The following is a 14,322-nucleotide window of genomic DNA, read 5'->3' on the forward strand; positions in this document are numbered from 1 at the left end:
GCAAACAAGAGGTTGTCAATACCTGGCCTGGCTTTGCAGGATAAAGAGAAGGCATAAAATCTTAAGAATTACCCCCAACAGGGAACAAGAAGTGTGGAGCGGACATGTTCATAGAAAGGTCTGAGAAAGCCTCAGAATCCCTAATAGGGCTGTCAGAAGATATTTCCCTCCAGAAAAAGGTCAGTAAAGACTAAATTATATTAAATTATATAATTATCATTTCCTTTTGTGTTGAGAATAATTGATTTACTCTCTTAGCAATTTTGAAGTTTACACTACAGTATTGTTCACTATAATCACTATATATTGTGCATTAGTCTCCAGAACTTATTTATCTACTAGTTGCAAGACTGTACCTATAAACAACATCTCCCCAGTTCTCCAACTCCCTACCCCCAGTAACTTCCATTCTACTCTCTGGTTTTTTACAAGTTGGTTTTTTAGATTCCACATATAAGTGACATCATACAGTACTTGCCTTTCTCTGTCTGAATTATCTCACTTAGCATAATGGCCTCAAGATATATCCATGTTGTTACAAATGGCAGGATTTCCTTTTTTCTCATGGCTGAATAATATTCCATTGTATAGGATAAAAATATCTATATAGATATCTCACATCTTCTTTATCCATGTATTCATTGATGGACACTTATGTTGTTTCCATATCTTGGCTATTGTGAATAATGCTGCATTGAACATAGGTGTGCAGATCTCTTTGAGATACTGATTTCAATTCCTTCGGATATGTACCCAGGATTGGAATTGCTTTATCATATGGTAGTTCATTTTTTTTTTTAATTTTTTGAGGAAGCTTCATACTGTTTTTCATAGGCTGTATGAATTTACATTCCCACCAACAGTGTATAAGTCTTCCATCTTCTCCATAGTCTTGCCAAAATTTGTTATCTCTTGTGTTTTTGATAAAAAGCCATCCTAAGAGATGTGAGGTGGTATTTCATTGTGTTTTTAATTTGCATTTCCATGATGATTAGTGATATTGAGCACCTTTTCATATACCTGTTGGCCATTTGTATGTCTTCTTTGGAAAAATGTCTATTCAGGTCCTTTGTCCATTTTTAAATTGGATTATTTGCTTTTTTGATATTGAATTGTATGAGTTCTGTATATATTTTGGATATTATTAGTCCCTTATCAGATATATGGTTTATGAATATTTTCTCCCATTCTGTTAGTTGCCTTTTCAATTTATTGATTATTTCCTTTGCTATGCATAAGCTCTTTAGTTTAATGTAGTCCCACTTGTTTATTTTAGTTTTTGTTGCCTGTGCTTTTGTAGCTTATCCAAGAAATCATTGCCAAACCAATACCAAGAATATTTTCCCCTATTTTTTTCTTCTAGCAGTTTTATAATATCAGGTCTTATATTTATATCTTTGATTCAGTTTGAGTTAATTTTTATGACTGGTGTAAGATAAGCATTCAGTTTCATTTTTTGCATGTGGATATCTAGTTTTCCCAAGACCATTTATTGATGAGACTTTCCTTTTCTTTTTTTTTTTTTTTTTTTTTTTTCTATTTAGATTCCTCTTTATTGACAGACATGACATACTGGTATACACAGTGGAAATAAAACAACACAAGACCTTTGGTTACAAGACCATCGCCCCACCTACCCTTCCGGTCTTCCCCGTCACTCTTCTCCTACAGGAACTCTGCATTTTCCCACCTCCTCACCTTGCTTATCCTGTTCCCCCTTCATGAGATGCTCCATTTCCATTCTATTGAAGCATTTTATTGAAACACTTCCCATCCTTCAAGGCCCATACCAAATCCCAGTCCCTTCCCCAAACCTCCTCGAGTCGCATATGATAGCTCTGAATTTTAAGACATTTAATATTTTATATTAAATATATACATACACATATATATATACACATACATATACACATATGTATGTATATATCATTTCAAAAGGCAATTAAATATAACAATTAACCATAACAGGCAACTGAACATAATGGTTAAGATGGCCTGAGGGCCTGGGGTTGGGATCCCCATGCCATCTTTCCTGTGTGACCCTGAAGAATTTACTTAGCCTCTCCAAGCCACGGTCGTAAGACCCAAGTTTAAGAACTACTACTCATCAGGGGAATTCCCTGGCTGTCCAGTGGTTAAGACTCCGCGCTCTTACTGCCAAGGGCCAGGGTTCAATCGCTGGTCAGGGAATTAAAATCCCACAAGCTGCGAGGCACAGCCAAAAAAAAACAGAACTACTACTCATCAAGTATTTGCTAAAAGGCTTTCCTTTTCTATTGTGTGATATTGGCAGCCTGCCTGCTTGTATGCCAATACCATACTGTTTTAATTATTATGGCTTTTTAATATAGCTTAAAATCAGGAAGCATGATGCTTCCAACTTTGTTCTTCTTTCTCAAGAATGTTTTGGCTATTCAGGGTCTTTTGTAGTTCCATGAAAATTTTAGGATTGTTTTTTCAACTTCTGTGACAAATGTCATGGGAATTTTTAGCAGGATTGTATTGAATCTATAGATTGTTCTAGGTAGTATGGACATTTTAACACTATTGATTCTTCCAATTCATGGACATGGAATATTTTTCCATTTATTTGTGCCTTGTTCAATTTGTGCCATCAATGTCTTATAGTTTTCAGGGTACAGGCCTTTCATCTCCTTGGTCAAATTTATTCCTAAATATTTTATTATTGTAAATGGGATTGTTTCTTAATAGCTCTTTCAGAGAGTTTGTTGTTAGTGTATATAAATGTAACTGATTTCTGTATGTCAATTTTGTATCCTGCAACTTTACTAAATTCATTTACTGGCTATAACAGTTTTTAGAGTATAGTGTTTTCTATATGTAAGATCATGTCATCTATAAACAGGTAATTTTGTTTCTTCATTTCCAACATGGATGCTTTTTATTACTTTTCTTGCCTAACTGCTTAGCTACTAGTTCTAGTACTATGTTAAATAGGACTGGTGAGAGTGAGCATCCTTGTCATCTTTCTGATCTTGGAGAAAAAGCTTTCAGCCATTCACTGTTGCATATGATGTTAGCTGTGGGCTGTTGTACATGGCCTTTTTTATTTTATTTATTTATTTATTTTATATCTTTATTGGAGTATAATTACTTTACAATGTTGTGTTATTTTCTGTTGTACAACAAAGTGAAGCAGCTATATGTATACATATATCTCCATATCCCCTCCCTCTTGAGCCTCCCTCCCACCCTCCCTATCCCACCCCTCTAGGTCATCACAAAGCACTGAGCTGATCTCCCTGTGTTATGCAGCAGCTTCCCACTAGCCATCCATTTTATACTTGGTAGTGTATACATGTCAATGCTACTCTCTCACTTCATCCCAGCTGTGTCCTCCCCACCATGTCCTCAAGTCCATTCTCTATGTCTGCGTCTTCATTCCTGCCCTGTATGGCCTTTTTTATGTTACAGTACATGCCTTCTATACCCAATTTACGGTGTTTTTATTTTTAAAAGATGTATTTTTTCAAATTTTTTTTCTGCATCTATTGAGATGATCATATAAATTTTATCTTTCATTCTATTAATGTGGTGTGTCACATTTATTGTTTTGCATATGTTGAACCATCCTTATATCCCAGAGACAAAACCCACTTGATCATGGTGAATGATCATTTACTGTGCTATTGAATTTGGTTTGCTAATATTTTATTGAGAATTTTTACATCTGTATTCAACAGGGATAATGGTCTGTAATTTTCTTTTCTTGTAGTATCTTTGGCTTTGATACCAGAGTAACCCTGGCTTCATAAAATGAGTTTGGGAGTATCCCTTGCTCTTCAGTTTTCTGAAAGAGTTTGAAAAAGATTGGCATTAATTCTACTTGAATGTTTGGTGTAAGTCACCAGTGAAACCATCTGGCCCTGTATTAGAGGTTTCTGATTATTGATTCTATCCCCTTATACTTTATTGTTTACATTTTCTATTTCTTCATGATTCAGTCTTGGTAGATTGTATGTTTCTAGGAATTTATCCATTTCTTCTAGGTTATCCAGTTTCTTTGGCATACAGTTTTTCATTGTAGTCTCTCATAATCCTTTGTATTTCTGTGGTATCAGTCATAATGTTTCCTCTTTCATTTCTGACTTTATTTAATTCCTTTCCCTTTTCTTAGTTAACTAAGCTAAAGGTTTGTCAATTTTGTTCATCTTTTCAAAGAACCAGCTCTTAGTTTCATTGATTTTTCTTTTTTCTTTTTTTTTTGATCTCTTTCATTTCTGCTCTTGGTTATTTCCTTCCTTCTGTGAACTTTGGGCTCAGTTCTTTTTTCTAGTTCCTTGAGGTGCAAAGTGAAGATGTTTATTTGAAACTTTTCTAGTTTTTAATGTAGGTATTTATGGCTATAAATTTCCCTCTTAGAACTGCTTTTGCGGCATCCCATAAGTTTTTTTTGTTTTTGTTTTTTGTTAATTTTTAAAATTTATTTACTTATTTATTTATTTATGGCTGTGTTGGGTCTTCGTTTCTGTGCGAGGGCTTTCTCTAGTTGCGGCAAGTGGGGGCTACTCTTAATCGCGGTGGGCGGGCTTCTCACTATCACAGCCTCTCTTCTTGCGGAGCACAGGCTCCAGACGCGCAGGCTCAGCAATTGTGGCTCATGGGCCTAGTCGCTCCACGGCATGTGGGATCTTCCCAGACCAGTGCTCGAACCTGTGTCCCCTGCATTGGCAGGCAGATTCTCAACCACTGTGCCACCAGGGAAGCCCTCCCATAAGTTTTTGTATGTTGTATTTCCATTTTCATACATCTTAAGATATATATATTTTTTATTTCTCTTTTGATTTCTTCTTTGACCCATTGGTTTTTCAGGAGCATGTTTAATCTCCATATATTTATGAATTTTTCAGCTCTTTTCCAGATATTAATTTCTACTTTCATACCATTGTGGTTGGAAGAGATACTTGGTATGATTTAAATCTTCTTAAATTTGCTAAGACATGTTTTGTGACCCATCTTGGAAAACATTTTATTGCACCACTATTTTCATTGCAGTATTATTAACAGTATCCAAGATATAGAAACAACCTAAGTGTCCATTGGCAGATGGATGGATAAAGAAAATAATGTTATAAATGCTGGAGAGGGTGTAGAGAAATAGGAACCCTCCTACACTGTTGGTAGGAATGTAAATTGGTGCAGCCATTATGGAGAACAGTATGGAAGTTCCTTAAAAAACTAAAAATAGAGTTACCATATGATCCAGCAATTTCACTTCTAGGCATATATCCAGAAAAGACAAAAACTCTAATTAGAAAAGATACATGCACCCCATTGTTCATAGCAGCACTATTTACAAAAGCCAAGACACGGAAGCAACCTAAGTGTCCAACGACAGATGAATGGATAAAGAAGATGTGGTATATATAAAAAAGAAATATTTCCATTTGCAGCAGCATGAATGGACCTAGAGATTATCATACTAAGTGAAGTCAGACAGACAAAGACGAATATCAAAGGAGAAAGGGGGAGGAGGGATAAATTAGGGGTTTGGGATTAACAGATACACACTACTATATACTATATACTACATATAAAACAGATAAACAACAATGACTTACTCTATAGCACAGGAAACTATATTCAATATCTTATAATAACCTATAATGGAAAAGAATCTGAAAATGAATATTTATATATGAATCACTTTGTTTTACACCAGAAACTAACTACATTTCAATTTAAAAAAAAGAAAGAAAATATGCCATATATATATATATATATATATATATATATATATACACACACACACACATACACAAGAAGATATTATTCAGCCATAAAAAAGAAGGAAATCCTAACTTTTGCAACAACATACATGAACCTCGATGGCATTATGCTAAATGAAATAAGTCAGACAGAGAAAGATATATACCGTATTATCTCACCTATATGTGGAATCTAAAAAATCCAAACTCATACTAATAGAGTAGAATGGTGGTTGCTAGGGGCAGAAGGTAGAAGTGGGGAGATATCATTTAAAGAGTACAAACTTGCAGTTATAAGATTAATAAGTTCTGGGGATGTAATGTACAGCATGGTGGCTATAGTTAACAATACTGTATCATATAGTTGAATTTTGCTAAGAGAGTAAATCTTACATGTTCTCATCATACACAAAAAAGGTAATTATGTGAGGTGGTGGCTGTGATAACAAATCTTATTGTGGTAATCATTTTGCATTACATATGAAATACAAATCATTATGCTGTATAACAAACTTACATAATGTTATATGTGAATAATATGTCAATAACGTTGGAAAAAGAAAAAAGGAAAAAACTAGTATGAGGGTTGATCTAGAAATGATATGTTAGTTCCCACACTGAACCAACTACAATTCTCCTAGAAAAAAAGATGTTTGATGTCATGGAGTAATGTCCAAAATTATCTCCAGAATTAAAAAGCTATAATATTTGCTTGAAGCAAAATACAGGATTTACATTCTCTCTAAAAACTCAGAAGGATTTCCATTTTATATAATTGGATAGTTATTACTGTTATTGAACACCTGTGATATAGGAAACATTTATATTGTGGGAGTGTTTAAAAACAGTGTTTGTATTTTAGGTCCACTGGCAGCTATACCTTGCTTTATCAAACTAGAAATAATCATGACCAGGGCAAATATTTAAAGTTGAGATTCTTTAAGAAAACAATTGGAAGACAACCAACTTATCCAGTTGTTTTACTTTTTCTCTGGTGATATGTCTATAAAGATCAATACAGTTATACTTATTAAGAAACATTAAAAATACACATATAAAAACATCTATATACAATATATAAAACAATAATAGATTTATTAAAATACTAAATTAATATATTGGTAATAGCAATTTAAAAAATAAGTATATTTCTCATTTAAACATATAAAATATTTGGAAATATTTTAACAAAGTAACCCTAAAATTTATGTGGAAACTCAAGGGATCCAGAATACCCAAAGCAATCTTGAAAAAGAACAAAGTTGAAGGACTCACTCTTGTACATTTCCAAACTTACTACAAACTAAAGTAATTAAGACACTGCAGAAATAGAGACACAGATGTAGAGAACAAACGTATGGACACCAAGGGGGGAAAGTGGCAGGGGTGGTGGTGGTGTGATGAATTGGGAGATTGGGATTGACATGTATACACTAATATGTATAAAATGGATAACTAATAAGAACCTGCTGTATAAAAAAATAAATAAAATAAAATTCAAAAAAAAAGAAAAATACAGTACAGCACTGTAAAAAAAAAAAAAAAAAAAAAAAATATATATATATATATATAGAGGCACCACAACAAATCAAGTTCATATAAAAAGATTAAGATTAAATTTAAAAAAAAGACACTACAGTACTGACATAAGATAGGCATATATATCAGTGGAACAGAATGAGAGTCCAGAAATACACTGTTATGTTTATGGCCAATTGATTTTCAACAAGGATGCCAAAATACTTCAATGGGGAAAAACAGTCTCTTCAACAAATAGTGCTGGAACCACTAGATATTTGTATGCACAAGAAAAAGTTGGACTTCTACCTCACAGTGTACACAAAATTTAACTCTAAAGGGATTAAAGACCCAAATGTAAGAGCTAAAACATTAACCCTACTAGAAAAACAAGAGGAATAAATCATTGTGATTTTGGATTATAAAGTGATTTCTTAGATATGACACATAAAGTACAAGCAAAAAATGACAACAAAAAAAGATAAATTGTACTACATCAAAGTTATATGCTTTATGCTTTAATGGACATCAAGAAAGTGAAAAGACAACCCACACAATGGGAGAAAATATTTGCAAATCTTATATTTTATAATGGGATTTAATCCAAAATGTATAAAAACTCTCACAATTCAACAATAAAAATACAAATAACATAAGCAAAAAATGCACAACAATTTGAAGAGAGAGTTCTCCAAAGAAGATACACAAGTGGCCAATAACACATGAAAAGTTGCTCATGAACATTAGTTGTTAGGATAATGTAAGTCAAAACCACAATGAGATATTTCAGACCTACTAAGATGGCTATAATAAAAAAGACAGACAGTAACAAGTGCTGACAAGGATGCAGAGAAATAAGAACTCTCATACTTTGCTAGTAGGAATGGATTAGCCACTCTGGAAAATATTTTATAGTCACCTCCAAATTTAAACATATAGTTATCATGTTAAAGTAAAAAACAGAAGAAAGAAAAAAAAATAAGAAAATAGCTCTTAAGTTTGCATTTTCCTCTCTTTCGCTAGGATCCTTTCTTCACTTCTCTTTACCTCAACTCTCATTTCATAGCCTGATTCTTTGTAATGCAAGCTATTATTGAAAACTCACTCTTGTTTTCAGTAATAAATATTTTTCCAAAATATATCTTTCTCTTATTAAGACTGATATTCATGTCTTGCATTAATGTTGTGATGTCTTATTTGTTTGCTTCTTTTAATGTATCTGAATGAGAGTAAAACTTACAATATTTGCCCCAAAACAAAGTAAGTAAATCCTTTAATACTTTTAATGTATTTATAGTCACTGTTAGAATCATCTTCTTAGACTTTGAGCTGGAAGCACGGGTTTGTAAATTTATTTCATAAATTTAATCCTGATGCAAGCTGAGGAAAATACAGAGAATAATGAGAATTTAATCAGGGCCAATTAGAAAATTTTGACTCCATATATATTTGTTCTAAGTTTGTTAGAATCACGGCACTAGAGTTAGATAGCTCCCCAAGTCTCATTTTAAAAATTTTATGTTTTTTATGCAGGATAAAATGTTTTCATGTCCACCATAACACATCCTTCAACCTTGGAGGAAAACATTTCATCCAGTCATTGTCAGATGATTCTGAACCTAAAGATTTAATGGTATTTAAATAGATCAAGGCCACATAGGAATGTGTGTAACAATTTACACTGAGTTTACTACTCTCGTATTAGCTGGGACTTCTTGTATTCCTGAGGTTCCTTTATGGTTTTTATTGAGAGATAGACTCTGTAAATAAAACCATAAATATTTCAGTTGAGAACACTTTAAAAAATAAAGTATGGATGATGTTCACCATTTAATTTAATATTTACCATTAAATGAAGAAAAACTAAACCTGAAATTGAAGTTGATTCCTGTCTCTAACAATATTATTTTTCTGTAATGTTAGATTTTGAAGACAAAAGGAGGAATCTCTCCAATCTGTCACAGTCTCAAGCATTTATATAATCTAGATTATGGATTTTTGTAATATACAACCCACGATACAATGGATGCAAACACCAGGGTCAATACCCAATTGTCCACCTGGATTGGAATATTTGACTCAGGTATGATAATATGTCTCTTAATTTAGTTGATGGAAAATAACATGAATTTAGATAGCTTCAAAATATAATTTGTGTTACTGGAAAATATTTTGGCTATAGATTAAAATACTATACCTGTAACATTAAAAATTTTACATTTTACTTAATTTTAATTTCTGATTGAGGTAGTGAACTTATAATTTAAATAGAGTTGTCCCTCAGTATCCACTGGGGGATTGGTTTCAGGACCAGTCTTGCAGATACCGAGACTGGAAGGTGCTCAAGTCCCAGAGTCTGCCCTCTGGATATGAGGTTGGTTGGATTTGTGGATGCAGAAACAGGAGTACGGAGTGATGTCTGTAGAGTTACTCAAAAAAAAAATCCACATATAAGCAGACCCTAGCAGTTCAACCATGTCATTCCAGGGCCAGCTGCAATATAACATTGTTATTTATAAATGTACTTCCTGGGAAACCTATTTAAAAATAAATACCTACTTTTTAAAATAGGAAACTGGATTTGAGGAATGTAGGTAAAAATGACTTAACGGCTCTTCAGTTCATCTAACTGCTTAGATAGTAGAAGCCTGGTATGCAAATGTAAAATATGAACACTAATATTAGGAAAACATCTCTGTTCTCTACCAAATTTAATGACACGGAATTACTATTTTTGTTTATGCTATCAATTCTGATTTAATTTCCTGTAGTGCTGTCTTTGAATACTTAATTAACTTTGGCATTTCACATTACTAATTATTGGCCACATCTTATTTTTTAATGCTTTAAAAATGAAACAGTATGCATGTTCCTTCTTAAAAAGGTTGTTTACATTTTCAATGCTTAATTATAAACTTGTTGCAAACAATAATATAAATCTAATAAGTCATTTTTGAATATGGGTAAAAACTACATTAAACTTTTTACTTCAAATTACAGTATAGCTATTTCTCTCTGAATTTCAAAAATATTTTTAATAAAAGTCTTTAAAAATTTTTTGTGAACAAAAATATTGAGTACATTAACAATGGAGCAAAAAGAATACACTTTAGAGACTATCTGATAATATTTTTTCATTTCCTTTTTCTATGGTAAAAAATTTTAAAACTTCACACTTAGACTAGTATAATGTTATGACATTTGACAGAAAAAATAAGAGATGTTGATAATGAATCAATTACTTTAAATATCCTAAATGGAAGTATTAATGTATATATGTATTTTTATGTGCTTTAAATTTAGTTTGAGTACTTCATACCACCTATGTTTACTTTCTACTGTAATAGATAAATCACTTACGTGTGTGTCAACGGTTTGATCTTCTGGAAGGTATGTACCAAATGCACTGGTATATTAATTCTTGAATATGTACCTTGTTTTGCTATAGTTCTACCAACCCCTATAAATTAAAGTGCTTTTTTTTTTTTGGCTGCACCGCGCGGCTTGTGAGATCTTAGTTCCCCCACCAGGGATTGAACCCGGGCCCTCGGCAGTGAAAGCATAGAGTCCTAACTACTGGACTGCCAGGGAATTCCCTTGAAGTGCTTCTTATGTCTGAGGATAGCTAAACCTTGATATATGAAGCGATTATATAGAAGGTCTTTAGATGATAAAACCGTGAATGTGATCGTAGTCTTCTCATGGGAAGGGAGGGAGAAAGATATTGCCTGCAGATTACACCTGAAAATTCTAGTCTGTATTAGTCTTACTAAGCAGTAGGTCTATTTCCTGAAAGGTTTTGCCCATCCTGAATTCCTCAAATACAGGTATTTCAGAGAAGCAATGATTCCAAATTTTTCAGGAGTTCTGCTAGTAGAAGCAGAATGCAGGTAAAGTAATGGGCAGTCCAATTCCACTCCCTAGTCTGAGAAGTTAAACTGTCCATTAGAATTCAACTGTTTAGGGGCTTCCCTGCTGGCGCAGTGGTTAGGAATCCGCCTGCCAATTCAGGGGACATGGGTTCAAGCCATGGTCCAGGAAGATCCCACATGCCGTGGAGCAACTAAGCTGGTGCGCCACAGCTACTGAACCTGTGCTCTAGAGCCAGCGAGCCACAACTACTGAAGCCCGTGCGCCTGGAGCCCGTGCTCTGTGACAACAGAAGCCACTGCAGTGAGAAGCCTGTGCACCACAACGAAGAGTAGCCCCCGCTCACCGCTTCTCGAGAGGGCCCGCATGCAGCAGTGAAGACCCAAGGCAGCCAAAAATAAAATAAATTTTAAAAAAAAGAAGAGGGATGAGAAAAATAAAATTGCAGAAATATTTTTTAAAAAAATAAGAATTCAACTGTTTACCTTTATCTCAACTTAGTACAAATATTTCTTTCATGTAGATGATGCTATAGTACATGTAAATAAAATGAAATTGAATGTTTAGTTTAAAAAAATAGTATTATCACCACTGATGACCTTTCTCATCGACATTAGAGGATCTAAGACTAAAATAGGCATTTAGGGTTTTATTTAATTCACAAAAGCATTCCAATTTAGGTGTATTATATTAATTAATTAATTTATTTTTGGCTGTGTTGGGTCTTCGTTTCTGTGCGAGGGCTTTCTCTAGTTGCGGCAAGCGGGGGCCACTCTTCATCGCGGTGCGCGGGCCTCTCACTATCGCGGCCTCTCTTGTTGCGGAGCACGGGCTCCAGACGCGCAGGCTCAGTAGTTGTGGCTCACGGGCCTAGTTGCTCCACGGCATGTGGGATCTTCCCAGACCAGGGCTCGAACCCGTGTCCCCTGCATTGGCAGGCAGATTCTCAACCACTGCGCCACCAGGGAAGCCCTAGGTGTATTATGAATTAATGCTGGGGGCGGGTACATTTCTTGCCACCTTACACTAAATGCTTTTTTTTTATGTAAGACAATTTATTTCAGAATCCCCACTGAGTACCTATAATGAACAAGCCATGTGTTACCATTTTGAAAGGATCAAAAATGAGTCAGACCTGGCTTTGCCCTGAAGGGCTTGCCCTAAAATGTGAGAGTTAATATACTTAAATAAAATCACAGTATGAAGTAATAAAAGTCATGAGATAGGGAGAAACCAATCGTGGGAACTCACAGGACAGAAACAGCTACAGTTACTTATAATTTCAGTAGCAACAAAAATAGCAAAAATATTGAGAAAAATCTAACCATCTATGTTATGGGAAACTAGTTCTCCAAACTAGTGATTCTCAGAGTATGGTCACCAGACCAGCAGCATCAACATCTTCTGGGAACATGTCAGAACTATCAAATTCCCAGGCTTTATCATAGACCCACTAAATAACCAAATCAAGAGATGGGGTCTGTGCTTTATCAAGCCCTCCAGATGGTTCTGAGGCAGGCTAAAATTTGAGAACTACTGCTCTAAATGATACGTTCTCATAATCTAACACTGTACAGTTATTTAAAAGAAGGAGACAGCTCTACAAAATTGTCAGGAATATTTCCAAGATATATTGCTAAGTATAAAAAGCAATTACAAAGTAGTGCATATGTTAGCATGTGAGTATGTGTGTGTGTATGTGTGTGTGTGTGTGTGTGCAAAATACATTTAGGCTTTGCATATGTTTGAGATATCTCTAGAAGAATGCGTGTGAAATTGGAGAAAGAAGAAGAAATAGAGTAAGCCTGGAAGGAAGAATTATTTTTAATTTTATACTGTTTTTGCATTTTTAAATTTGTGCCATGCATATATAATTCCTAATAATAAAAAGAAATTAAATTTAAAAGGCGGTCAGAAGATTTCTTTTCATAAATTTTGAATCATGATTTTTCTGTGAAAGTTACATCAAAATAAATACCTTTCAAATATGTTGGTACAATATGAAAACATAATTATGCTCATTTGCACATTAATCATTAAAAAGTGAGGAAATTCTGTAACTATTAGTTTCAAAGGTTAACAAAATAAAATGTTAAATGTATATTAGAGAAATATATACTCATTAAACATATACTCACTAAAGAACATTTAAAATTAAGAAAAGTGGGAGATAATCATCCATGTACAACTACTGATAAATTTTTTCTGAAGGCTTTTTAAAAATATTCCTTTGATGAGGTTTTTTGAAATCACTTTTAATCATTGTCCATGAATTTTATATATTTATTCACTTAATGTTAATATTTTTGTTATTTTTATCTTAAAACCCAACATTAAAAATATTTTTAATATAGTTAATTTACAATGTTGTATTAGTTTCAAGTGTACAGCAAAGTGATTCATTATACATGTCTATCTATATATTTTTTTCAGATTCTTTTCCATTATAGGTTATTATAAGATATTGAGTATCATTCCCTGTACTATACAGTAGGACCTTTTTGTTTACCTATTTTATATATCGTAGTGTGTATATGTTAATCCCAAACTCCTAATTTATGTCTCTCCACATCCCTGCCCCGCCATCCCCATTGGTAACCATAAGTTTGTTTTCTATGTCTGTAAATCTATTTCTGTTTTGTAAATAAATTCATTTGTATCATTTTTTAGATTCCACATATATGTGATAGCATATGTTATTTGTCTTTGTCTGACTTACTTCACTTAATATGATAATCTCTATGTCCATCCATGTTGCTGAAAATGGCATTATTTCATTCTTTTTATGGCTGAGTAGTATTCATTGTATATACACACCACATCTTCTTTATTCATTCATCCCCTGATGGACATTTAGGTAGCTTCCATGTCTTGGCTATTGTAAATAGTGCTGCTATGAACATTGGGGTGCATGTATCTTTTTGAATTAGAGCTTTCTCCAAATATATGCCCAGGAGTGGCATTGTGGGATCATACAACAACGCTATTTTTAGTTTTTTAAGGAGCTCTTAAAGTGGCTCTACCAATTTACATTCCCACCAACAGTGTAGGAGGGTTCACTTTTCTCCACACCCTCTCCATTTGTCATTGTAGACTTTTTAATGATAGCCATTCTAACTGGTTTGAGGTGATACCTCATTGTGGTTTTGATTTGCATTTCTCTAATAATTAGTGATGCTGAGTTTTCTACGGATATATGCCCATG

General features: G+C 33.7%; 1 protein-coding gene across 1 annotated transcript in view; it reads left to right on the top strand.

The window, feature by feature from the left end:
• The first annotated feature begins 9,237 nt into the window (after positions 1 to 9,237).
• Positions 9,238 to 14,322, top strand: part of LOC133093646 (phospholipid scramblase 1-like) — a 31,028-nt gene continuing 25,943 nt past the window's right edge. Inside the window, exons 1-2 of the mRNA XM_061193576.1 lie at positions 9,238 to 9,330; positions 10,595 to 10,637. Coding sequence (XP_061049559.1) covers positions 9,238 to 9,330; positions 10,595 to 10,637 — 136 coding nt within the window. The remainder of the gene's footprint in view (positions 9,331 to 10,594; positions 10,638 to 14,322) is intronic.

This window comes from Eubalaena glacialis, chromosome 6, assembly GCF_028564815.1.
Source record: "Eubalaena glacialis isolate mEubGla1 chromosome 6, mEubGla1.1.hap2.+ XY, whole genome shotgun sequence".
Lineage (NCBI taxonomy): Eukaryota > Metazoa > Chordata > Mammalia > Artiodactyla > Balaenidae > Eubalaena > Eubalaena glacialis.